General features: G+C 43.5%; 1 protein-coding gene across 1 annotated transcript in view; it reads left to right on the top strand.

Annotated features, from left to right (window-relative positions):
• Positions 1 to 27,817, top strand: part of LOC147121890 (adhesion G protein-coupled receptor D2) — a 422,076-nt gene that overhangs the window by 57,577 nt on the left and 336,682 nt on the right. The window contains exons 14-15 of the mRNA XM_085978030.1: positions 9,067 to 9,182; positions 9,707 to 9,827. Coding sequence (XP_085834156.1) covers positions 9,067 to 9,182; positions 9,707 to 9,827 — 237 coding nt within the window. The remainder of the gene's footprint in view (positions 1 to 9,066; positions 9,183 to 9,706; positions 9,828 to 27,817) is intronic.

Below are 27,817 nucleotides of genomic sequence, written 5' to 3'. Positions count from 1 at the left end.
TTCCCAGGCAAACTCCACCTCTTATGTTCATTAATAACTAGACATTCTTATTATGAACACAGCTAGCTTCTAGCTAGTCATTTTTAGTACACGTTCTCTAGGTACAGTATCTGTAGAGATGCAGCATGTGTGCTCCTGTGTGCAGGCTGCCATCTTGACTGTTGCCTTGTGGGTAGCCTAGCCTCATGGGTAATGTAGTCTTAATATATATATACAGCTGGGTAGTGTAGTCTTATATATACAGCTATATACAGCTCTATGGCTCCACCTAGTGTCCACTATAGAATGACATGTTATTGATCATTACAGCCCCCTTTCTTTGAGGTTTAACAAAATCAATATCAATCAACTTTCAAGAAAACAATAAAGATAATATCAGTAACACTTTTGTTAGTGCTCTATAAACATAAACATTTTCAAAACAGTCAACACATTTTCAAAGCTTTACATTGTACTCAAAGATTAAGTCTATCAGGCTTTTTTACTTCACATGTGGATCTTCTCAACACGGGTAAGTCTGATGTGTCTTCATGAGATTGTTCTGGCGGTGAATGACAAGATGCAGTTGCGGCGTTGTCATCAATCTGCTCTTGTATAGATCGAGGTCTCCTTGCGATCTTTGCTTGGAGAGGGTTTCAGTGCTTCCTTCACTCTTCATGCCATAACTCTCAATGTAGTCAATGCACTCTCGAAAAACTGCTGGCAGCTGGATCCCATCATACAGCATAGTCCTCTCAGCAGCCTCGGCTAATGGAACACCAAAGATTGGCCTGAGGAAAGAAGGAGTATCCACCGGAACTGCTTCCTGCTCTGGTGCAGGCTTTTTCTTTTTCTCTTTCCACTGCTTAACAACATCTGCTGCGGTTATATCTTTGGACTTTTTTTCCTTGTGTTTTTCCTCTTCGTGCTTTTCTTCCTTTGGCTTCTCTTTGACCTTAAAGTCTTTTTCTTTCTTCTTGGAGAAACTAGGCTTTTTGAAGACATGGATACCCTTTGGCCTTTTCATCCTTGATGGGCTCTCTGCTTCATCTAGTGTCCACTATAGAATGACATGTTATTGATCATTACACCACCCACGAAGACCCATCCCAGGTCAAGCCACTGCGCATAAGGGGCATTGTGGGGCCCGTTGATTTGCTCACGCACATTGTGCACCCTTAAGATGTCTCTTCCCAAGAGCAGGAGGATTGGAGCGTCCGGTTCCACAGCTGGAATCTTGTTGGCAACTGGCTGTAGGTGGGGCTGATGGCGTGCGACCTCTAGGGAAGGAATTTCCGTCCTATCATCTGGCATCATGTCACACTCAATTAAGGTGGGGAGGGGAAGCTGTAGTTTCCCATCCATGGACTCGATCATGAAGTTGTCAACTCTCCTACCCGTAGTCTCTGTTGTCCCTGAACAGGTTTTTAGCGTGTACGGAGCTGCGCTGGCCTTGACCTCAAAGAGATTGAAGAATTCTGTCTTCGCTAGAGACTTGTTACTTTGCTCATCAAGCACTGCGTACATCTTGATTGCCTTCTCCTTTCTCCCTGCAGGATATGCTTTAACCAAGCAGATTTTGGAGCATGAGCGTGGGCTGCTTGCATTTCCACAAACCTCTGGTCACTTGGAGGTGACTGAAGAAGATGCGCTTTCGCTTTGCTCCCCGCTATCCTCTTTGTCAACCGCAGCACTCTCGGTGGTCGAAGGAGGAGGACCTGGATACAGGGCTGCGATGTGTTTTTCACTGTTGCACTCGAAGCACTTGATTGTCGCCTTGCAGTCTTTTGCCATGTGCATAGTCGACCCACAACACCTGAAGCAGATGCGATTCTCTTTCAGGTATGATTTGCGCTCATCAATAGGCTTGCCTCTAAAGCTTCGACACTTTTTGAGTGGGTGGGGCTTCTTGTGTATTGGACACTGACGATCTGGGTCATCCACTTTATTCCCAGCAGAACTGGATTGGTTGACTGAGGGTTCGGCTGGAACATTTGTTTTGTGCACGCTCACAGAGGCTTTGTTGCTGTACTTTGTGGGTTTCTCTGTTCTCGAAGGAGCGTAACTGCTGGAGATGGAGAAAGTGAAACTTGGATCATTCCTCACCTTTGCCTGTTGTTGGACGAACCTGGAGAAGAGAGAGAAGGGGGGAAATGCCACTCCATAGTCCTCCTTGTACTTGGATCCCTTAGCTATCCATTTCTCTTGAAGGTTGTAGGGGAGTTTTTCCACTATTGGGTTTACCCCACGAGCTGTATCCAAATACGAGAGGCCTGTCAGGTAACCTTCTCCCTTAGCACACTCCAGTTCGAGGAGAATGTCACCCAGTTCTCGAAGCTCGACATTATCTTTGTTGGTTAGCTTCGGAAAGTCCTCAATCTTCTTAAGCAGTGCGTGTTCAATGCCTTCTGGTGTCCCATAACAATCTTCGAGACGTTGCCAAACCAGGTTGAGGCCTGCTGTGGGATTGCGGACGTGCGCTGAGCGAATTCTCCTCGCCTGTTCTGACGACTCAGCTCCGAGCCACTTTGTCATCAAGTCTAGTTCTTCTCTGGCTGACAGATTCAAGTCCTTGGTGGTACTCAGGAAGGATGCTTTCCATGACCAATAATTTTCAGGACGGTCATCAAATTCTAGAAGACCTGAACTTAACAATTCTCGGCGGATGAGGTACCTAGTGAGGTCTTGTGCACCTTGTGGCTCGGGTGAGGACTGCTTGGCTGGATTGGCCGAGTGCTGTGGAGGTCTCTGCAGGTAAGTCTTACTTGTTTCTTCTCTTTTAAGCTCAGTGTCTCCGAAAACAGGCTGTTTGTTACTGTGGTGAGTAGCTGGTTCTGCGTCGAGATACCTGGATGTTTCCTTGAAGAACAATTTGGAGTGTTGTTGGACATACTCACTTGTACGTTGCACTGGACTGAGGGGCTGTTCTGGAACATATGCTTCATGGCTGTGCTCCCCGCCTTCATTCTCCTCACCTTCTTCATAAGCTGCAGCTTCAGCTTCAGCAGCAGCGGCAGCTCTCTGGCTTTGGAGAATGTGGAGACTGGCGTCGAGGTCAGCTCTCTGCTTCATCACACTAGCTTCTTTTTCAGCGAAGGACAATTGAGCCTGGGCAGCTTTTGCCTTGGCATGCGCTTTGGCGGCTGCAGAAGCTGTCGATGACGACGGTCTGCTGGACCGCTGAGATGATCTAGAGGATGCTTTAGAGGACTGTGACTTGGCATCATTTGCTCGAAGAGGCTCATGCTTCTCGGTTGGCTGGTCGACGTCCTCTATGGTATATTGTCTTCCTGAACGTAGACTCATGGTAGCTGAGTGGTATCTTCTTGTGCTTGAGCCCACTGTGCTGTTGTCTTTTCACTATTGTGCCCTTGCAGCGCGTTCCTATGCAGAGCTAGCCAGGTAGCTAACAACTTGATATCTTCCCATAAAAATCACAAGGCTTGACTTTTCTTGTAAACTTTACTGAAAGATTCTTATTGTGAAACTGAAATACAACACAGAAATGGAAGCACACATTAGTATACAAGCCCATAACTGATATGCATACACAAATTTAGGTACGCCTGAGCAACACAGTACATTTGGCATGTAACTTACCAAAACACGTGGAAACACAGCTTACTGTGAATATACATTTAGCAAACTGAAAGGCATTCTCTTTAAATTAGCCCTGTACATAGTGCATCAAAATACAGCTACAAGTTAACCAGCTAGACAGAGAGCAAGCACTTCACGGCTAGCTGTGTAAGTTTGCTTACAGAGAAAAGTTACAAACTAAACATTTTCTGCAAAATATAGTGTACACTAATCATCTATAACATTCTCAAGTGCTTACAGACAAATAGTGTCCAAGGCTGGAGCGTGACAAGAATATAACTTCCCAGACCATATGTGGCTGCAGGTCTGTGATATACAGTAGTTTACTTTACCGCACTTTACTGTGCTTTACTGCACTTTACTGCACTTGCTAGGTACCAAATATCCACTAGGTGGCGGGACACAATGGAAATCGACCCAATTTACTCAAACCCCTGAATTAACTGGAAAACTAACATAAATTCCTAAAGAAAGGCAGCACAATAGGTGTGTTACATTAAACAGCACAGCATCCGAGGGATGTGTAAAATGTTTGCGTTAGATTAACTTCTAAGAGTTCTAAAATAAATGTGGTGTGTCTGGCTTTGTCCACACCTGTTACGCCGTACTAGTTAGAGTTACTTGTAGGTCAGTTCATGAAAGTGCACTGCTGGGCTTTTTATACTGGGTGGGTTCTTTCTCTGACTGTTTATTGTGATCCTGATTTGAATGTGCAAATACAGAACATATATAAAGTTATTCCTAATAGAGAAAGCAGAAAGAGCTGGCATTTATATAGCACCTTCTCAGGCCCTCGGAGCATCCTAAACTGCTTCGCAACCAATGGAGTTACCTTTGAAATCCTGTCATTGCTGTTATGTAGGCAAATGTGGCAGCCAATTTTGTGCACAGCAAGGCTAAAGTAATGCATGACAGTTAATTTGTTTTTGGTGGTGCCAGTTGAGAGAGGAATGTTGGCTCGAACACTGGAAGAACTCCTGGCTCCTCTTTGGTTAGCACCATGGGATCTCTTAACGTCCATCTGAATCACCAGAACATCTCATTCAAAAGGCGGCACCTCTGACAATGCAACAGCCTTTCTGTACTGTAAAGCTATATGCTTAAATCCTGGAGTGGGGATTGAACACACAACATTCTGTCTCGAAGGTGAGAGTGCCAACACCTGAGCCAAGATGAATTGGCAAAGTCTATTTATATAATTTTTTTTGTATCTGGCAGACAAATGTGTTCCCTTTGATTGGATTAATGTCAACCAATCATATTCGACAAAAACCTTACCAATTAATTTTTTTTTATCTGAGATACATCTGCCATGACACTTTCATTACTGACTTTACCTCAGCCTCGACCCCTCACACGGGCCACTAGTAGCTGTTTCTCCCAGCACAACTTTTAATTAATATCGCTCCCCTTGTTCATCTGTAGCTGTGCTGGGAGAAGGAGGGATGCTTGCTGTTCGCGCTTTGTGGGCTCGCGTTATAAAAATACCATATACTCAGACTTATAGTGAGCCATGCTATGGGACATCCGTTAGTCTTTAGAAGGTTTATTTATTTAAAAGTCCACATTAAATTTGGCAGTACATCTATCTTAGCTGTAAAAAAGGTACTGCTAGACTATTACGATAGCAAAATACTACGGATGCTGGAAATCCGAAATAATAGAAAACGTTGGAAAAACTCAGCAGGCTAGGCAACATCCGTGGAGAGAGAAACAGAGTTAACGTTTCAGGTTGATGACCCTTCATCAGAACTGAGAAAAAAGGCAGGAAATGAAACAGATTAAAAGGCCAGTTTGGGGGCTGGGAAATGGGGGAGGGGATGAAAGAACAAAGGGGAAGTGAAGAGACATTAAGAGGTATTCAAGACGAGACGAGATAGTAATAGGACAAGTAAAGAGACAAAAGATGGCTCTAGATGAAGTGTGAAATACGCTGGCAGAATGAGAGACAGCTGCCATGTGGGAGAGGGAAAAAAAGGGAAAAGGCACAAACCAAAGGTGTGGATTAAAAAATATATAAAAATGTAATAGGGGCCAAGGTTATGATCTGAAATTGTTGAACTCAATATTGAGTCCGAAGGCTGTAAAGTGCCTAATCGGAAGATGAGGTGTTGTTCCTCGAGCTTACGCTGAGCTTCCGTGGAACAATGCAAGAGCCCAAGGACGGTGAGGTCTGAGTGGGAGTGGGGCGGTGAATTAAAATGACAGGCAACTGGAAGCTCGGGGTCACCCTTACGGACTGAACGGAGGTGTTCCACAAAGCGGTCACCCAATCTGCGTTTGGTCTCCCCAGTGTAGAGGAGACCACATCGTGAGCAGCGAATACAATATACTAGATTGCAAGAAGTACAAGTAAATCGCTGTTTCACCTGGAAGGGGTGTTTGGGGCCCTGGACAGTGGGAAGGGGGGAGGTATAAGGACAGGTGTTGCATCTCCTGCGCTTGCACGGGGAGGTGCCGGGCAAAGGGGAAGGGGTGCTGGGGGTGATAGAGGAGTGGACTAGGGTGTCTCGGAGGGAGCGATCCCTACGGAATGCTGAAAGGGGAGGGAAGGGAAAGATGCATTTGGTGGTGGGATCACGTTGGAGGTGGTGGAAATGGCGGAGGATGATCCGTTGAATGTGGAGGCTAGTGGGGTGAAAGGTGAGGACAAGGGGAACCCTATCGTGGTTCCGGGAGGGAGGGGCAGGGGTGAGGGCAGAAGTGCAGGAGATAGAATGGACACGGTCGAGGAATGTGTCAACCACGGTAGAGGGGAATCCTCGGTTGAGGAAAAAGGAAGACATGTCGGAAGCACTGGTGTGGAAGGTGGCATCGTCGGAACAGATGCAGCGGAGACGGAGAAACTGGGAGAATGGAATAGAGTCCTTACAGGAGGCGGGGTGGGAGGAAGTGTAGTCCAGGTAGCTATGGGAGTCAGTGGGCTTGTAGTGAATGTTGGTCAATAATCTATCCCCAGAGATGGAGACGGAGAAGCCGAGGAAGGGAAGGGAAGAGTTGGAGATGGACCATGTGAAGGTGAGGGAAGGGTGGAAATTGGAGACAAAGTGAATGAAATTGTCCAGTTCAGGGTGAGAGCAGGAAACGGCACCGATACAGTCATCAATGTACCGGAAAAAGAGGTGAGGGAGGGGACCCGAGTAGGACTGGAACAAAGAGTGTTCCACATATCCCACGAAAAGGCAGGCATAGCTAGGACCCATGCGGGTACCCATAGCAACACCTTTAATTTGGAGGAAATGAGTGGAGTCAAAGGAGAAGTTGTTCAATGTGAGAACAAGTTCAGCCAGGCGGAGGAGGGTGGTGGTGGATGGGGACTGGTTGGGCCTCTGTTCAAGGAAGAAGCGGAGCGCCCTCAGGCCATCCTGGTGGGGGATGGAGGTGTAGAGGGATTGTACGTCCATGGTGAAAAGGAGGTGGTTGGGGCCAGGAAACTGGAAACGGTTAAAGTGGCAGAGTGCGTCAGAAGAGTCGCGGATGTAGGTGGGAAGAGACTGGACAAGGAGAGAAAAGATAGAGTCGAGGTAGGAAGAGATAAGTTCCGTGGGGCAAGAACAGGCTGAAACGATGGGTCTACCAGGGCAGTCCTGTTTATGGATCTTGGGAAGGAGGTCGAAGCGGGCTGTGCGGGGTTGGGGAACTATGAGGTTGGTGGCCACGGGGGGGGAGATCTCCAGAGGAGATGAGGTCAGTGACAGTCTTGGAAATGGTGGTTTGATGTTCGGTAGTGGGGTCATGGTCATGGTCCATCCCCATCCACTGCCACCCTCCTCCGCCTGGCTGAACTTGTTCTCACATTGAACAACTTCTCCTTTGACTCCACTCATTTCCTCCAAATTAAAGGTGTTGCTATGGGTACCCGCATGGGTCCTAGCTATGCCTGCCTTTTCGTGGGATATGTGGAACACTCTGTTCCAGGCCTACTCTGGTCCCCTCCCTCACCTCTTTTTCCAGTACATTGATGACGTATCGGTGCCGTTTCCTGCTCTCGCCCTGAACTAGACAATTTCATTCACTTTGCCTCCAATTTCCACCCTTCACTCACCTTCACATGGTCCATCTCCGACTCTTCCCTTCCCTTCCTCAACTTCTCCGTCTCCATCTCTGGGGATAGGTTATTGACCAACATTCACTACAAGCCCATTGACTCCCACAGCTGCCTGGACTACACTTGCTCCCACCCCGCCTCCTGTAAGGACCCTATTCCATTCTCCCAGTTTCTCCGTCTCCGCCGCATCTGCTCCGACGATGCCACCTTCCACACCAGTGTTTCCGACATGTCTTCCTTTTTCCTCAACCGAGGATTCCCCTCTACCGTGGTTGACACGGCCCTCGACCGTGTCCGTTCTATCTCCCGCACTTCTGCCCTCACCCCTGCCCCTCCCTCCCGGAACCACGATAGGGTTCCCCTTGTCCTCACCTTTCACCCCACCAGCCTCCACATTCAACGGATCATCCTCCGCCATTTCCACCACCTCCAACGTGATCCCACCACCAAATGCATCTTTCCCTCCCCTCCCCTTTCAGCATTCTGTAGGGACCGCTCCCTCCGAGACACCCTAGTCCACTCCTCTATCGCCCCCAGCACCCCTTCCCCTTCATCCGGCACCTTCCCGTGCAAGCACAGGAGATGCAACACCTGCCCTTATACCTCCCCCCTTCCCACTGTCCAGGGCCCCAAACACCCCTTCCAGGTGAAACAGCGATTTACTTGTACTTCTTACAATTTAGTATACTGTATTCGCTGCTCACGATGTCGTCTCCTCTACATTGGGGAGACCAAACGCAGATTGCGTGACCGCTTTGCAGAACACCTCCGTTCAGTCCGTAAGGGGGACCCCGAGCTTCCGGTCGCCTGTCATTTTAATTCACCGCCCCATTCCCACTCAGACCTCACCGTCCTCGGGCTCTTGCATTGTTCCACGGAAGCTCAGCGTAAGCTCGAGGAACAGCACCTCATCTTCCGATTAGGCACTTTACAGCCTTCGGACTCAATACTGAGTTCAACAATTTCAGATCATAACCTCGGCCCCTATTACATTTTTATATATTTTTTATCCATACCTTTGGTTTGTACCTTTTCCCTTTTTTTTTCTCCTCTCCCACATGACTGCTGTCTCTCATTCTGCCAGCGCATTTCACACTTCACCTAGAGCCATCTTTTGTCTCTTTACTTGTCATACTACTATCTCGTCTCGTCTTGAATACCTCTTAATGTCTCTTCACTTCCCTTTTGTTCTTTCATCCCCTCCCCCATTTCTCAGCCCCCAAACTGGCCTTTTAATCTGTTTCATTTCCTGCCTTTTTTCTCAATTATAATGAAGGATCATCGACCTGAAACGTTAACTCTATTTCTCTCTCCACAGATGTTGCCTGGCCTGCTGAGTTTTTCTGCCGTTTTCTGTTGTTGTTATTGCTAGATTATATTTGGGTTAACTTTTTTTAATGATTTTTTAACAAAATCCAATCATTTTTATTGCTGCACAGGTGAACATGTTTGTGCTTACGCGAGTTGTGCTGATCACCATGTCAACAGCCAAACGACGTGCAATCATGCTTGCTGTTAACAGCAGTCCCATAGAGCAAGCCTACGATCAGATTAGGTGAGAAATGTTGTACAGGTAACTGTCCTCTAGAGGACAGTATTGAATCAGTTTGTCGTGCCTCTTCAGGAAAAGAAATGAATTTCTCTCTTTGCCAAATAAAAGCCAAAATACAGTACTGCAAATGTTGGAAATCTGAAACAAAAACAGACAAAGCTGGAAACATGCAGCAGCTCAGTCAAACTCCTTGGAGAAAACCCACGGTTAGCGTTTCGGGCTTGCACCCTTCTTCAGAACCCTCTTTTTTAGTATTTGACATAAAAAAAAAAGCATTGTCCAAGTTTTGCAACCATTTCCCACTTTTCCAGTTTGCCTTTTTATATAGTCAACTTGGGTAAAGTGCAGTTACTGCAGTCCCTGAGAAAGATGCTGCTTCTAAGATGACTATAGTTACTTTGAATAGTTATTTCTGTTGCTCTGGTGATTGAGTTGCCTGCGAGGAGTGAGGGTTGTGGTTTGTCTTATTATCACAAGACCATGGTGTGTGTTGTTTATTTCATTCTGATGCCAGTGTTCTGTTGCAGGGCTGCTGTGAAAGCTGTGCTGGTGCTTTTGCCCATTCTGGGCCTCACGTGGCTCTCTGGAGTCCTTGTTCCGCTCTCTGTTGTAATGGCGTACATCTTTGTGATACTCAATTCCCTGCAGGTGAGTGGCAATCACTTCTTTAATCCTGGTTATCAGAAGGAGCAACTCTTCGCGTTCTGTAATGAGCAGTTTCCGCTGAGCACATCGTTATGAATGTATTGGGGCAATATTGTTATCCGTTTATTTCTTTAATGGACACATCTAAAAAACAACAAATGCTTAGCTCCTTTTCCAAATTGTTGCTTTTTTAAATGTCTGTACTTCCAGCTGAATCACCTGCAATGGCTTCTCTTCCTGCTCCTGCGTCGTTACCTCTGGTGTCCCCCAAGGATCTATCCTTGGCCCCCTCCTATTTCTCATCTACATGTTGCCACCTGGCGACATCATCCAAAAACACAGCGTCAGTTTCCACATGTACGCTGATGACACCCAGCGCTACCTCACCACCACTTCTCTCGACCCCTCCTCGGTCTCTAAATTGTCAGACTGCGTGTGCGACATACAGTTCTGGATGAGCAGAAATTTTCTCCAATTTAAATATTGGGAAGATCGAAGCCATTGTTTTTGGTCCCCGCCACAAACTCCGTTCCTTAGCCACTGACCCCATCTGTCTGAGGCTGAACCACACTGTTCGCAACCTTGGTGTCATATTTGACCCTGAAATGAGCTTCTGACCACATATCCGCAGCATAACAAAGACCGTTTACTTCCACCTCCGTAGCATCGCCCGTCTCCACCCCTGTCTCAGCTCATCCGCTGCTGAAACCCTCATCCATGCCTTTGTTAGCTCTAGACTTGACTATTCCAACGCAGTCCTGGCTGGCCTTCCACAATCTACCCTCTGTAAACTTGAGGTGATCCAAAACTCATCTGTCCGTTTCCTAACTCGCACCAAGTCCCGTTCGCCCATCTCCCGTGTGCGCGCTGACCTACATTGGCTCCCGGTTAAGCAACGATTCGATTTCAAAATTCTCATTCTCGTTTTCAAATTCCTCCGTGGCCTCGCCCCTTCCTACCTCTGTAATCTCCTTCAGCCCCACAGATATCTGCGCTCCTCTAATTCTGCCCTCTTGAGCATCCCTGATTATACTCGCACAGCCATTGGTGGCCGTGCCTTCTGTTGCCTGGGCCCTAAGCTCTGGAATTCCCTGCTTAAACCTCTCTGCCTCTCTACCTCTCTTTCCTCCTTTAAGACGCTCCTTAAATCCTACCTTTTTGACCAAGCTTTTGGTCACCTGCCCTAATTTCTCCTTATGTGGCTCGGTGTCAAAAATTTTTGTCTTATAACATTCCTGTGACGCGCCTTGGGACGTTTTACTATGTTAAAGGCTCTATATAAATACAAGTTGTTGTTAAAGCTCTGCCCATATAGAAATCACAGAAATCACAGAAACCCCACAGTGCAGATAGAGGCCATTTCGGCCCATCGAGCCTGCACCGACACATATCCCACCCGATCCCCGTAACCCCTACACCAACCCCACCCTATCCCCGTAACCCCACGTATTTAATCCCCCTAACACTAAGGGTCAATTTTTTTATCATGGCCAATCAACCTAACCCGCACATCTTTGGACTATAGTTGACCTTTCTCTGAACTGCAATCCATACTCGGAAACTTTTCATATTCAACTGTAATAGGAACAGGACATTTTATTTTCAGTAGCATTCCATGACTGGCAAAGATTAAATTGTCATATTTTGCATGTAAATTCATTCTACACAGATTGGCAGTAAAACATAGGAATATTTTGACACCTGCTTTTCAGTTAACTGAGTGACTAATCTCATGATCTGAAATATTTCCGTCTCAGGGTGAAGCTTTTGACTTATCATGTGCAGCAGATATTTCTTTCCTGGAAACTTGGCAGAAAGCACATGTTTAAATTATATGCAGTTGTGTCGAGATTTTGGTTGACAAGTGTTTATAAGATAATTCTTACTCCAAGCCATGCGCAGTTGTAGTGTACATTTGAACTGCGTTTTAGCACATGTACAAACAAGTGTCTGGTCAAAACAGTTTACATTTGACGTAGGTCAGTAGATACTCGTTGTCAACAACTTTGTGCTTAGCTACAACATTTCTATTCCATTTGTCCAATTTATTTCCTCCAAAACTATCTTAACTTCCCTACTTCCAAATCCAATGTTTAATACGCCAAGAGTATAACTGGCAATTTTCAGTCTGTACACATCAGCCCTCTCTCGACCCCTGGTGGGAATCAAATAACTCCTCTCTGCAAATAAAAAATGGTGGGACCAGCAAGAAAACCAGGGACTCTTCAAATTCCTCCAGTTCATTTCCCCGCTGCTGCTGCTAAGACCAGGATGAAATATATTTTCTGACTGGATGGACTTCTTAGGCCCATCCTGATTGGAAAAAGTGGGAAAACATCAGTAACAACTGATCTCCACCCATCTTATATAGGCGGTGAATGTTGGTGTGAGCTTCATTTAAATATTGATCTGGAGGTGGGATGCCTTGCATTTTCCGACGTCCATGTGAAATGGATGCGCAGAGTTGCTAGGTAATGCTAAGTATACAGAAGGTCATGGAAAGGTCACTATAATGTTAAGTAAACTGAAAGTCAGCCATTTCTTGGCTGTTATTCTGTATTGGTTTTCTGCTGGCACTCAAGGTTCTCGTGAGTCTTTGCGGCAATTGTTTGAATTTTATTTTGCCCCCAGCGTCATTGCCGGCATCAATGGGCTGCCCAATAGGAACTCCCCTGTTTGGAAGAGGAGGAGGAGAATCAACAGAGGCAGGTCAGGCTGCATGAGGGGTGCTCTCGACCTACCCGCAGGTACTGCACACCTGCATCTGCAGATAGAGGGGAACATATCTCACTTTAGCGTCAGCAGAGGTTCCTATTTTCAAAAGAAGCTGGCGCAGCAGACCAGATGTGCGAATGTCTTACCAACTGTAATGTTAGATGGTTTTTCAAGACCAGATTTGAAGTAACTGTTATTTTTCTTTGTACTTTCAAAGTGAAGGATGGAATGTATCCACTTTTTGTGCCCTGTCCCCGAATTCTGTTTAGGTGTAGCACAAGTTAGATTCAGGTAATTCTTCCTCTGCACTCAGTGCTATTCAGAAGAGCACCTTTTATACTGTAACACTGTGATATTTCCATTTCCTACACCAGCCATCTTTATGGACTGGTTGAGGGAGATGCCAATCTAATGAGAATTAGTGCTGAATTTTGGGACATATGTTTTTGGGAGGCTGTAGACTTGAGCTCATTCAGAACTGGATTCAGACTGTCCAGATTATTTTCACTTAGACCCTACCACAATTAGAGAGAGAGAGAGAGAGAGCAAGAGAGACTTTTGTTCATCATTTGGGGCTGGATTCCCAGATGAAAGTAAAATATTATAACTTACTACAGCACCCAGCTCTCCTTCCCTCTGGCACGGGGTTCGAAAGGACTGATTCTATGAATGTACGTCAGCTGTGAGGAGTCTCTCCTGCCTGCTGCACTTAATGGAAAATTGCGGCTGTGCTGCATATGATTTCTCATCCATTAATTATTTCTTAAATAGAACATTTTTAGAAAATTAAAGAAAAGAATGAAAAATAAGTGGCATCAAAAAGGGACTATGTAAAGGAGTTTTTCAGAAGCAAAGATAAATGGATTCACCCGGCATTAATTGTGGCCGCTCTTTGTCACTGGAATAAGTGGGGCTGATTGTGCATTAGCAGATCACTTTGTGTTGGTTTTGGAGCCACTCTATTCTACACCAAAAAAAGAGCGCAGTTGCCTTTATAGCAGTACTGATGACATCAATTTGCTTATTGCTGGAATTACCAGAGTTATTTTTTTCTGTTATGAGTGTCCATTCACACTGTGGGGCAAAAATTTACTCAGATTCCTTTGGCACTTCCTCCCCCCTCAAAACAATACAGCAGGCAGAACAGGAAAAAAGAGTGAGGTGATGTCTTCTCTGGGCAGAAAGGACCAATCTGTCATCTGTGACAAAAAGTGGATTTTTGTCTGTGTTGAATCTGTAACTTGCAATTTTTTATTGCTTGAAAACAGCATGCGAGGGGTTAAATCCCTCAGTCGCACAGGGTATTTCTTAATGAGCTCAGGAACCAGACAGACTGGCTACAGTAGGCTACACAAGGTGCACCGTATTAAGGAAAACAAATTAGAGATTCTAAGGTGCTAATTGTACCAAAAAAGAGCAGTAAAATAGTGACTTCATACCAGGGCCTGAGTAAGGTTCAATTGTCTAACATAATTTGGTCCACTAGAATGCATTAGATTTATCACTGCGTATTGCACAACAAGGAAAATCTCTTTGAATGCCCGTGTGGTCCAGAAAATCTCTTGCCGTACTATTAGACGCGTGTGTGTGGGGGGTGGGGGCTTTGTTTGTCAGCTGTGGTGCCTCCTTGCAAGAAATTAATACTGAATCAAAGTGTTCCTCAAGTACCTGTTGACTTATGTACATCATACTGTTTCCGTTCTTCGGCTAAATTGGCTCCCAAGGTAAATTTGCGCAGGAATATTTGGTTTACAGTGCTGCAGTGCTGACTGGGGAATACCAACAAACTCCCTACAGGGTAATTAAGTGAAATTCAACTGGTACCTGAATTTATGTCCGTTGTTAGTTGCACTAGATGTTCATGCGTGTAATACGTTATATCCAAGTTCCTGCAAACAGACAGTGGAAGCAAAGCAAATTTACAGGCAATAAATTTTTATGTGTTCTTGTTGCTGAATCAGTTTTCATTTATTGTTATGACTTTGTAATAATTGAAAATTGTACCGTAAACTTTTTCAGTGGATTTGTAATGCCCAGGATCAATACCCTAACCAAATGTGAATTTCACTGGAATATTTAAATTGCCATTGGCCAGCAGAGCATCAGCACATCTGTGTGTTGATGTGAGAACGTCAGGGCTGCAGCAACAACCTGACACACCATCCTTCACTCACGCGCATACAGCTGCAGTCAACTTGCATTTTCAGAAGGCCTTTAGTTCCTAAGTTTCAGTGATTGGTGAAATTTCCTGGCTCAGCCAGCAGCAGTCCGTCTCAAAGTCCTCTCACAATGGCTGTTGAAGGAAAATCCAAACTGCAGGCGATGCTGCATTTGCTGCAGTTTGAATCTCGAAAGATGTTTTTCTTCTTTTTTCTGTCCGATATATGAAAACCCTCCCTTTCTGCCCCTACATGTATTCGCATCTCTCAGAGCTGGCTGTTAGACGGTGAGTGAGTCACAGTCTGGTGGTGGCTGTCCTTCTATTTGTTTAATCCTGGACATCATGGGAAGGCATTTGGTTTCTGCTCGGTGTCTCCTCACATTGATGAAGCTGGGATGAGAACCCGAGAGTAGGAGGGAGATCATACCCCCTAACTGACGACAACATAATCATCACACCCCAATGGCTGTGCAAAAAAGAAAAGAAAGACTTGCATTTATATAGCGCCATTCATGTCCTCAGGATGTCCCAAAGTGCTTTACAACCAATGAAGTAGTGCAGTATTGCAAATTTGGTAAAATACATACAAAACACTTCCAGTCAGTGACTCTCATTGTTGATATGTTGAACAATGAGGGGGTTCCTACTTTTTGATCCATTCATGTGCAACAACATGAGAGTATTTTGAAGTTTCATTACATAACATTTAAAAAAATTGTTTTTATTCATTCACGGGATGTGGGCGTCACAGGCTAGCATTTATTGCCCATCCCTAATTGCCCTTGAGAAGTTTGTGATCCACCTTAGTGACTTGCTAGGCCATTTCAGAGGGCAGTTAAGAGTCAACCACATTGCTGTGGGTCTGGAGTCACATATAGGCCAGACCAGGTAAGGACAGTAGATTTCCTTCCCTAAAGGACATTAGTGAACCAGATGGGTTTTTACAACAATCCAGTAGGTTCATAGTTACCATTACTGATACTAGCTTTCTATTCCAGATTTATTTAATTAACTGAATTTAAATTCCCCAGCTGCGGTGGGTGGGATTTGAACTCATGTCTTTCAGATTATTAGCCCAGGCCTCCAGATTATTAATCCAGTACCCTAACCACTATGCTACCGTACCTAATGAACTCACGGATGTAAATATTCAAATGCACCACTTTTTACGCAAGGGGTACCACAATACCAGGAATTCCTAAAATAAATCATGGTAAGACCCATAATTCATCAGTTGGAACTGATTAATAAGTAAAATTCTTAATTCTCAAAGGAAGAACCGTGAGCACAGAGACCAGACAGGTGGGCTGCAGTAGGCTTCACAAGGTACACAAAATATAGGAAAACAAAATATAGATTCTAAGATTCTAATTGTACCAAAAAGAACAGTAAAATAGTGACTTCTTACCAGGGACCAAGTAAGGTTCAATCGTCGCATATAATTTGTCCATTAGAATGTATTGGACATATCACTGTGTATTGTGCAACGAGGAAAATCTCTTTGAATACTCGCGTGGTCCTAAATATTTCTTACAACACTCTCAGACGTGTGTGTGGGGATGGACTTTGTTTGTTAGCTGTGGTGCTTTCTTACAAGAAATGAATACTGAATGGTGATCTATGGTTATCAGATCAAATTTATTTACAGCTTATTTGTAGAGTGAAAACAGTTGGTCAGTAAATGGCCATCCTGACCTAGCCAAGACTTGTTTACAGCAGTGCCCCCGTGTTTCAGAGAGCAAAGAAAATATATATTGTGGTTTACAAACAAATCGATACAAGTGCATAAATCGTAAAACAAAAAGGAAATTAAAATTTACTTAATTGAAAAATCTCCAATTAATGATCACAAAACACACACAATCACACGGTGCTAAAGGTTGCAAAAGCAATAACTAGACCAGTAATTGATTCCAAGGGATGATTAATCAGCTCCCTCTCTAATCACTGCACCTCTTAATGTATGAAGACATGCATGTTTCAAAGCAGCAAATCAGCAACTGTAACAGTTCTGGGAAACTGCTTACTTCCCAAGACCTGCCACCAGATGGCGGCATGACCTATAACTTTGCTTCATTGTGCGGCTGCAGTCTTCCTGAACCGTGAGCTTTCACAAGAGATCAGGTTACAGATTTTATTTTGGAGTTTTGGATTGTAACATTTTTTTCCCTATATTTTGGAAATATTTTGATGTAGAAGTGATGTGAGTGAGGAATGGGTTGGCAAAATAATAAGGCAGGCAACTAACTGGTTACTCACATTCCTGTCCGCGATGTTGACTAAGGAACATGGGCTAATGCTTCTGTTAAAATAGCGGGGAGAGTTATTTAGTACAAGCGCATTAAACATTTGTGTGATAGCATTGCAGAAGTAATTTCTACCCTGTAGCGTGCACTGCATTTAGGGAGGGATCACTCTGTAAAGCCAAAAATAAATTAATATCAAAAATTCAGGTGCATTCATTCAGGGTGTTAAATCATCTGTGGGTTCTTACCAATATGACTAATAATTTATTGTAGACCTCAGCTGTTCAGTAGTAAAAATTGAGACTTTGAACAATAAAACAATTTATTTGCAAGCTTTAGTGGGATCACCTAGTGAGCGGCTGTGACCTTCCTAATTGTTACAGAACCCATTATCAGCGCTGCATGGATAGTGGATGTTTTGTAGGGGATAATGGATACCTGCAGATGAATTACTACAAAGCAGTAATCCAGTTGAGGATAGGTTATGATTGCTCTCTGGAACACCAGATTGGATTACTGAACTTCATTTCACTTAGACAGATCTGTTAACATTTACTAGAGAAGGGTTTCTTGCTATTATGGTGTTTCATTTCTCTGTTGCCTGAATCTGAGAGTATTGCTGTGTGAGGTTAGATAAAGTGTACTGTTGGATAACTGGGCAAGACTGGCAATATTGTTCGTTTTTTGCAGTATAGTCACTGTCTATAATATATTCTAATACAATATTTTTTGGTGATTTTTATATATATATATATATATATATATAAATTGCTTTCTTTATTTTCCTTCTGTCTCTATTTGGATTTTTGTATTTGATTTTGATCCATTTTCAGTTAAAGATTAAAAAAAATTATTAAATTGTCAGTCCATTCCTTTAGAACTTATTAAATGATCACTGGAAAAATACTTAAGCTTTAAGTGAAATATAAGCTTGTAATAAATTTTAAGAATTTGCTTGCCATATACCTGAACAGGAAAATAATGGCAGTGAGGTATACAATTCTTGTAACCTTTTCCTGCTAGAAATCCCATTTGTTTGTGTGATATCTTGGGACACAGCATAATATATATACAGTACAACATGGCTTTCAGGAAGAACTGTACTGCATATGGCTTTATTATTATATATATCAGTAGTCCACCAGGTGGCTCTATTACACTTCTCCCTCCTTATTGAAGAAGTTAATCATAGCAAATAACCATTGTACATGAGAGATCACTGCTCCAACTCCGTACGGAGAGGCATCTCACGCTAACTTGATCTCCTTAGATAAATCATAGTGAACTAACATGGTACTCTCTACTAACTGGCTGTTACACCCTTTGAATACTGTGTCGCATTCTTTTCACCACTTCCAAGGGACCTGCTTTCTCAACAGCTCATTCAGTGGATGTAACAATGTAGCCAAGTTTGGGAGGAACTTTCTGTAATAATTCAAAAGATCCAAAAATGATTGAAGTTCAGAGACATTCTTGGGAGTGGGTGCATTTCTGATTGCCTTGGTTGGATGTAAACCATATTTGTCAATCTGTGCCCCAAGTACTCCACTGAGTTTTGAAACAACTCACACTTGTGAGCTGTCACTCGTACTCCGTGCTTCTCTAGCCGTTTGAGCACTTCATTCAACACCTCATCATGGATTTGCCTGTTTGGTATGAGTATGTCATCCAAATAACACACTACTCCTTCAATCCCTTGCAAAATCTGGTTCATTACCCCCTAGAATATGTCAGGGGCAGAAGACACTCCAAATGGTAGGCTATTGAACTGATATAGGCCTCGGTGAGTATTTATAGTCAAGCATGACTTGGACTCTTTATCTAACTGAAGTTGTAGGTAGGCGTTTTGTTAGATCTAACTTCGAAAAGATCTGGCCACTTGTTGGCGTTGTGCATAAATCTTCCATATTTGGCAATGTATTGGGTAGATTACACTCTAGAACTTGGTTTACGGTTACCTTATAATCACCACACAACCTCACCTCACCATCTGACTTAGGTACAACAACAATGGGTGTAGCCCAATTACTCAGATCTACCTTCGAGATAATGTTCTCAGTTTCTAGTCTTTTGAGTTCTTGCTCAATTTTCTCCTTGGTATACTGGTCTTGCATCCTTCTGCACTCTGACACTCGCCTTGAAGTCTTGGATCGGACTGCCCGTTTTGCTGAACACCTTCGGATACTGCTTGACGACATCATCTTTCGATGCAAATTTCACTTCCACACAAAAAATCTTATTACAATCCAGCTTCAGTGATCCCAACCAATTTCTACCTATCAAGGCAGGCTTGTCTCCTATGAGAGGCAAGCTCTGACACTGATCCTTGTATTTCACTGGTATGGTGACACTTCCTACTACAGGGATTTGCTCTCCTGAGTAGCCTCGCAGCTCTACCTTCGATTGCTCTAGTCGATAATCACGCAACTTGTCGCGATATAATGATTCTGGTACTACATTCACGGATGCACCAGTGTCGATTTCCATGGGTATCCTGGTTACTGTGGCATCTACTTGGATGACGATACCTCGCGAATCGCTGTTAGATATCTTTATGCTCTTGATGACATGAACCTCCTCGTCCTGCTGCTTTTTTTCAATGGTATGTAGTGTCTGGCGATTCCTACTTCTAGCATTGCCAGTCGGTTTACTCTTCTGTCGGCACGCCTTTGCAAGATGCCCAGTTTTCTTGCAGTAGAAACACTCTGCCTTCACATATGGACAGCTTTGAGCGATGTGTTGTCCCAGGCACCCGTAGCATGGCTTCAATGCACTGTTACCTTGACCAGTGGCTGAGGCCTTGGGGCCCAACTGCCTTTTACTTTTAGCCTGCAGCCGATTCACCTCGGTTGTATGACGACTGGAAATGGCAGGGAACTCTCTGGAGTATCAGTTGGCCATAGCCATCGACACAGCTGTCTACAATGTACTCACTGATACCCTCATCATTTAATTGATCACGTGTTCCAAAACGATAACTTTCAGCAGTTTCCAGGGGCTCAGGACTGTAGTGCTATTCTATCTTGGCTAGGTCTCCTTCAGTGGTGTGTCCTTTGGCTTGGCAGGAAAAAGCAAATTTTTTCATACACCTCGGGGCCTGCTTCAGTCAAAAAAATAGCCCGTTTCATTTCTAAAACGGCCCGATTACGGTTTACATAATCGGGGACATTGACAATACTATTCGCGGTAAAAAACATTTCTAGCCGCTGCACATACGCTCCGAAAGTGTCTCGGTCACGATGGAACTCACCCGAGTGCCCTATTATTCCCATAGGCATGGCCATCTGGACTCTGGCAACATCAACAGTTCAGCCACGTGTGCTCGAAATTTACCTCGGATTTTTACGTTTTTCTACAAAACAAAGAACCTCTAACAGTCCCTCCGTCGGTTGGCAGGATTATCCTCCAACAAAAATTTCAGGTAGGGAATCCACAATCATACCCTCGTTGCCAATTCTGTGATACCTTGGGACACAGCATATATTTATATATATACAACAGCACAACATGGCTTCCGGTAAGAACTGTACTGCATATGGCTTTATTATATACATCAGTAGTCCACCAGGTGGCTCTATTACAGTTTGAACATGTGTTTCTGGCTGATTTGGGTGGGACTTGATTAATATGAATCACGGAATTTGCCTGAATCAGTCTACTAATGCCATAGAACAATCTCTGATATAACAGACAATGTGCCATCACTGAATAGCACAAGGACTGTAGTGGCCATGGTTAGTGTGTTTTTGCTTTCAAAACAAAATACAAAGGGGGAGAAATTCAGTATTGCCTCGTTTGGGGCGCGATTATCGGCCGGGTGCAAAGTTTAGCGCCTGGCGCTAATTATCGCCTCCAACTGCAAACCTGGCTTTTATCGCCCCTGGAGGTGATTGGAACACTAAATCAGGTGCTGCACACCTGTCTTAAGGTGCAAAGGCCGAGGAGTGAGGAGCTAACTCAGAGCGCTGGCGAAGCTCATGTGATGTCAGTCAGCGATGGAACACAGACACACTGTCGCTGGCCAGTTCTTAAAGGGGATTGGGTCGATCTTGCTCTCCATCCACACCCTGCTCATTGCAGCCTTGAATCTCGGCCTGGAGAGACCTGTACATCAAATCTGTTGGAAAGAACAATGGAGAGGCCCAGGAAAGAGCTCAGAGTGCAGCCCTCATAGTCTCGTCTAAATCGATGCAAGGAAGATCAAATAAAAAAGAACCTGCAAAGTGCTGCTCAGTACCCAAAACTCCTCAACACAGCTTTGAATATCTCCTGCAGTCTCTCTCTCTCACTCAGAATGTGTGGTGAAAAACTTTCGCCGACAAAAAAAGGCAGGAAGCGGTCGCCTTTAAATAGCGCTCCCCCAGTCCCTTCCCGACTGCAAAACGCTCCCCTCAACCTGTCGTTGCTAGCGGCAGGCGGTAAGACAGGGGGCGCCACTCAATATCCGGTCCGGGGCGTTGCACGCTCAACTGACGTCACGATTTGCGGGTGCAGGAGATCGTGGTGGTAGCGTTTAGCGCCGCCGTAAAATGTCTAGTCAATTTCATGAGCGGCGCAAACAGTAGTGAATGTCAGATAGTAGGATTGGTTCAATGCACATCATCACTTAGTTGATCTGACCTCAGATGTTCAGCCTGTATTTCCTCACAGCCTGTATTGCAATTTCTGGATATTGTAAACTAGTAGTACTGATTCCACTTAAATAATCCTAACAATTGACTTTTTTTTGGTATGGGGCATTCCGAAATGTTGGAATTAGCTTCAGATGAAGTGCAGCTGAATTTTACTCCCAACCTTCAGGCTTTCTAAATTGCTTTGCTCACTGTTGATGCAGCTTAGATCATTGCAAGCTCGGAAGGTTTGACTTTAACCATTACAAGCCAAAGTACCAAAAAACACAGAATGAATCCTAACTTTTTACTTTTAAAAAGGAAATAGCAGAAGCAGATACAAGATCATTTTATATCAACAATCACTGCATTCATTTTTATTGGTTAAATATTTCTGCTTGTATTTCCCCCCTTTTCCCCAGCTGTAGGTGACTGTTTACTGAATACACTATTCCAACTATAGCTTGCTATACCCTGAATACTGTGCCTGTTTTTAGTTGCAGATTCCTATTTAATAACTCAGTTACTATGTCTTCTCCTTTCGCTCTAACTTCCTGTGAATACTATTCCCATTCTTCAAGACTACATGAGCCATCCTTTTCTCTACCTGGTTCATACATGCATACTCTGTCATACTTCCCGCCAGAACTTTCCAAGTTCTTTTTCTGCGAACAGTATAAATTGTACCACTTTTTATTAGTTGACTGTTGTAAGCAGAATAAAGAGTTTCATGTAGTTTTATACTAAATACCGCTGCACCAGTGCTGTAAAAATGTTTTGCCTTGATGTTGAAAAATATTGGCATTGATCCTACATTAACAAAAAACCTTTAGTGTCTGCCTTGGTGATGGCTTCTGAATTCTTCTCCGAGACATGGGATGTGGAACAGAGGAGGAGTAATAAAGGAGCTGGAGCAGGGAGCATGAAGGCTGGCAGCACTGCTGGGTCATAGGGTGGACAAGTGCTCAGATTAGAGTTGAGCCATCGGGATAGGATTAGAGGTGAACGATGGGATGAAGAAGGGGTGAGAGTGGAATGGAGTCATGGGGTGGACAAGGAATAGGATTAGAGGTGAACGATGGGATGAAGAAGGGGTGAGGGTGGAGTGGAGCCATGGGGTGGACAAGGAATAGGATTAGAGGTGAATGAAGGGATGAAGAAGGGGTGAGAGTGGAGTGGAGCCATGGGGTGGACAAGGAATAGGATTAGAGGTGAATGAAGGGATGAAGAAGGGGTGAGAGTGGAGTGGAGCCATGGGGTGGACAAGGAATAGGATTAGAGGTGAATGAAGGGATGAAGAAGGGGTGAGGGTGGAGTGGAGCCATGGGGTGGGTGAAGGGTGAGTGTAGGACTAGCACATGGAGCAGGTGAGGGCAGAGCTGGGTCATGCAACGTGGGAATAGACAGGGTCTGAAGAGCAGAGAATAGTTAATAGATCAGAGTGGTGGAGAGGACAGTTAACATAAGATAACAGTTAAGCCTGGATAAAGGGCAATTTCAGATTCTCTTAGAATAGACTGTTGCTAAAATTTAAAATGTTGATACATTAATAATATAATGTGGGTAGATAACAATTTCATTTTAGTGGAGCCTGATATGGTTTGTTAAGAGCTATAGGTCCATAGTTAGCAGCAACTGTTAATTTGAAATGTAATGCTATTAAATGGTGAATAGACTGTTACTGAGAACAAATCACCAATAGCTGACAAACACATTCGGGCGCCATTGCAGAACCAAATTCTAACCAATATATCACTGTATATATGTTAATTGACGGATCAAAGGGAGCATGGGTCAGAGAATTGGCACTGCAGTGTTGTAGCCCCAATCAATGAATTTACCCTTATAAGCAAGATTTGTTGTATTGTCAAATATTTTTTGTTAGGTTTTTAAACAAATTATAAAACAAACATGTTGCTATTTTAGAAATACAGTTCTTGTGGCAAAGAAACGAGTAACAGGAGCTTGGTTATATGTGTCCTTTCAGTGAAGGTGGAAAAGGAATACTGAGAGATTGATAGTGAATGGTACATTCTTCCATAGCCATCATACTCCATTGCACTCGAAGTTAGTCAACTTGCAGAGTTCAGCGCAGTAATATTGTAAGTTATTGAGGGGAACTGGAGTGTGGGGAATCAAATGGTGAGGAAATGGTGAGCCTTTGATGCTACTTGATACTTTTGGGCTGAGAATCAACTAGTATAGAAAGGGGGCCAAAATTATAATGGCGTGAAAATTATCTTAAGGGGGAACTGCATTTTCAAAAGTAATGTTTGGAAAACCTTTTCCTTCGATTGAAGAGGGAGAAGAATCGTGCACCATGCTGTAACAAAGTCACATGGATGTGAAACAGAGATGCATCTTGGTGTGATTTTAGAAAAAACAAAGTTTGTAAAGACTTTTTCAATGAGACACTGCCCCTTGATAAATATATGATTTTATATTATTGATCTGCAAATGCCAGTAGCTGCTCAAGTACTTTTACTAACTAAGCTTATAGCACCGCATGCAGATACTAGACGGCATCATGACTGGGCTACTGTGTATAACCTGGTTAGTGGGATTGCTGTGATTGTGTATGATTAATGGATGTTGTGATAAGTGTGGAAACTTGAGAACCAGTTTATCCCTTTCTCAGCTGTCACAGCTGTGCCTCTTCAGTCCGAGGGCTTCCTTATCCCACTCCCTACTGCTGCTAATGTACCCTCTTCCCTCTGGAATTCTTGGAAGTTGTTTGCTTAGATGCCAACATGCCACAATAGGAGCAGCTGGTTTGAGGAAATTCAGTAATGCCTCTGCAACCATGACATTGAAAATCTTACCTTTTGAATTTCCTGTAGAGAAAGTGGGAGAGTGTATTTTTAGAACAAAGAGATGAGCTGCATGTCGTACATTCTACAGACAGGTGCCTTTTTCAATATACATTTTAACTTTATTCTTTGGTAATCTGATGAATGGAGACCGCACTTGTGACAAAGTTATCGACCAGATGCTGCGATAGCAGCGAGCATCACATTAACTGAGACATTTGTCCCAGTGACAATTGTATTAGTGGAACAGAGTCCCCGAATAGTTTCTCTATTGCCTGTTTGCCAAGTATAGTTTTACCTTCTATTCTGAAGCACTGCTTCTGGTCTCTAACCGGAAAACCAACTTGGACAGGACCTGCCAAATTTAGCAGCCGTAGGCTGTCCCAATAGCTCAGCTAGTAAGTGCACCACCTGATGCGGAACTGAGCCATACAGACTGGGAAAAGGCCCAAGTTTGAGACCAATCTGTGCCGAGTTAGCTGTTCTGCTGGGGTAACGGTTTGTGTGCTATAACTGGCTACTTGAATGAGGTGCCGAAAGGTGACCGTGGAGATGTACCCCACTATGACTTGGCAGAGAAGATTTGATGGGATGGTGGGGGGTGGGGGGGGGGACGGGGGGTTGAAGTTGGGAGTCTTCAATTGTGTAATATTTATAGAAAATCAATTATGCATGTTATGAGAGACAAGATCTGTATGTATTTTTGAAAGCTTTCAGTGGTTCACACTTTGTGACAAAAGACTTGTTTTTAAACTATATATGTTAAGAACTTTTCTAGCGTTGCTCTTGAGAGTCTAATGCAACCAAGTTCTTAATAAAATTCTACACAATCTACAACAGTGAGCTTTCAAAAGAATTGTGATTCCATAAGTGGATTTACAAAGAAAGTTCAGTTCTGAAGGTTTGACCTTTGACTGGAAGCCCTCCAGATCTTTTGCTTTTAGATATCACCTTCAGAATTATTTTCTTTCAATTATCTGATATATGCTGTGCTATAAATAGAATTAGAAAAATGTGCAGAACTATAGAGCATTTCTTAATGCAGGAGAGACATAAAATTTGCTTCACAGAACAATTACTTTATCTTAAACTATGGTTATATTTTAGATGTTGGTGTTAGTCTACTATTGCAGTTCCTGCAGTATTCAGATGATGCTTAACAATACATTCATAGAATTACAGAGAAATTGCAATACAGGAAGAGTCTGTTCAGCCAACCATGTTGGTGTATGTCCTCCACATGAGCACTAATCCATGTACCTGTTCTGTTCCCATATCTTTTTATTTCCCCTTTCCTTCAACCACCTATCCAACCAATTCTTAGATGTCGACATGGTCTCTGCTTAAATCACAAACTCCGCTAATGCATTCCACAGCATCACAACCCTCTGTGTAAAAAAAGAAAGTTACTCCTGATCTCGGTCCTAAATCTCTTGCATTTAATCTTACATCTACGTCCCCTCATTCTCGACCCCTCAATCACTGGAAACAGTCTGTTTCTTTCTACCATCCTTTCATAATTTGAAACACCTCCATTAAATCACCTCTTAATTACCTCCTGTTCAAACCAAAGTAGCCCAATTTTTCAAGTCTTTCTATGGAACAGAAAAGTTGTTTTGTGCACATTTAAAATACTTTATCCAAATCAGAATCAAACTGCAAGATGACACCCAACTCATTGGCTGTTTTAAAGTGATGCCATCTCAAAATACATTTAGCTGTTTTTCGGCTATTTTCCTAATGACATCTCTTTGCCTTACTTAGAGGGTGACTGATCTGCAAACTCTTTCACAATTCCCAACTGCAATGCTGTTCTGTGACTGGGTTGATAGGAGAGTAAGATCTGACTTATTCCATTTTTGGTGCAGTTTATTATCTAAAGAATTATCTTTGAAGTATGCAGGTTCACTAGAAAGCCTGGTTGCCACGGGCCAGCAATTTAGACGAGTGCAATATATATTTTTCCTGGACGATTACCAAGATGAGAGGGCCCATCACGAGTCAGAATCTTAGCTGCTCCAAGCAGGTGGCCATATCGTGTCTTAGTTTAGTCACATAGACTTCAATAGGCTAAAACTATCAATGGGATTCCATTACTGCCCTTTGAGCAATGCTTACATACCTCTAAAGCCAGCCCTTGGTTGGCCAATTCAAATGGTGTGGTTCATGAGTCTGCAGTCACAGTTTGTCACTGTTGCTGAGCTGTAAAACAAATGGAGAACGTGGAACAGCAATCTGTTCAATTTGTTTTTCTCAACATTGAGGTGAGTTGATAATATAAGCTTGTAAATTATAATTTTAATATTAGCTTAATGCATTTGTCTGAAATTCCTCTCTCCACTGAGATGCTGACCCAACTATTTTAAAGTTAAAGCTTCTATAAGCAGAGTGGACAGGGAGTTTTAGATAAATGCATTTAAGCATCCACATGGTCATATCACATGGTGTAATTTCAAGACCCCGCTGGAATCAGTGCTTCCTTGGAGCTTTCTTTCTTCAGTTCTAAGAGCAGAATAAATCCTGCATAAAGAAATCTGAGATACAGTTTTAGTGTACCATATGGAAACTACATCGCAACTGAGTTATATATTGAATACAATTATACCTCACACATTAGTGTGAAGAATTCTTTTTATGCAATGAGATTTATTAGATTTTAGAAAGATAAGGGGGGTAGATCTTGACTTTGTGCGATAGTGTATAACAGGTGATAGCGAGTCAGCAGCCTGTTTTCCATTGAAGTCAATGGAAATAAAAATCGGGAGCAATGTTAAATGGGCTGCCGACTCGCTAATCACCCGATTTACACTATTGCACAAAGTCAAAACCTACACCAAGGATTTTAAAAAGGTTTTTCCAAGTCTTTCTTGTAAAAGCACATTGATGAACAATAGTATCTGTGTGTAGTCCTGCGGTCCATCAGGGGCGGAGCCAGGCATATGGACTGTCCATAATTTTATCTCCTGCAGCAGAAAATCTCCTGTCCAAGCGAAGCTGCGGCATCAGGGAGAAGCAGACCATGAGAGGATCATGAAAGAGGGAAAACGTCCCTGTGAACTGATGACGAAGGGGAGTTGGAGGAGGAGAGTGCCTCAGATGTAGAGGCTGTTGGAGGGACAGATGCCACTGTGAGATGGTTGAGTTTGGTGCGGGTGCGGGGTGTTATGTTCATAAATAAATAGACATTTTCATTATGAACCGCTAGCTTGAGCTAGTCATTTATTCAGCCATGTGGACTAGTGTACAGGCATCCATCTTGACTACTGCCTTGTGGGTAGCCTACACTAAACATACAGCTCCACCTAGTGTATCATTCTAGAATGACATGTTACTGATCATTACATCCCCCTTCCTTAGAGGTTAAACAAAATCAATATCAATCAATCATAACGACATAAACATCTTCACAACAGTCAACACATTTTCAAAGCTTTACTTTATGAACTCTGAG

Source organism: Somniosus microcephalus, chromosome 3 (genome assembly GCF_052327205.1).
Source record: "Somniosus microcephalus isolate GS21.2 chromosome 3, FLI_Smic_1.0, whole genome shotgun sequence".
Taxonomy (NCBI): domain Eukaryota; kingdom Metazoa; phylum Chordata; class Chondrichthyes; order Squaliformes; family Somniosidae; genus Somniosus; species Somniosus microcephalus.
This window is presented reverse-complemented; position numbering and strand designations above follow the sequence as displayed.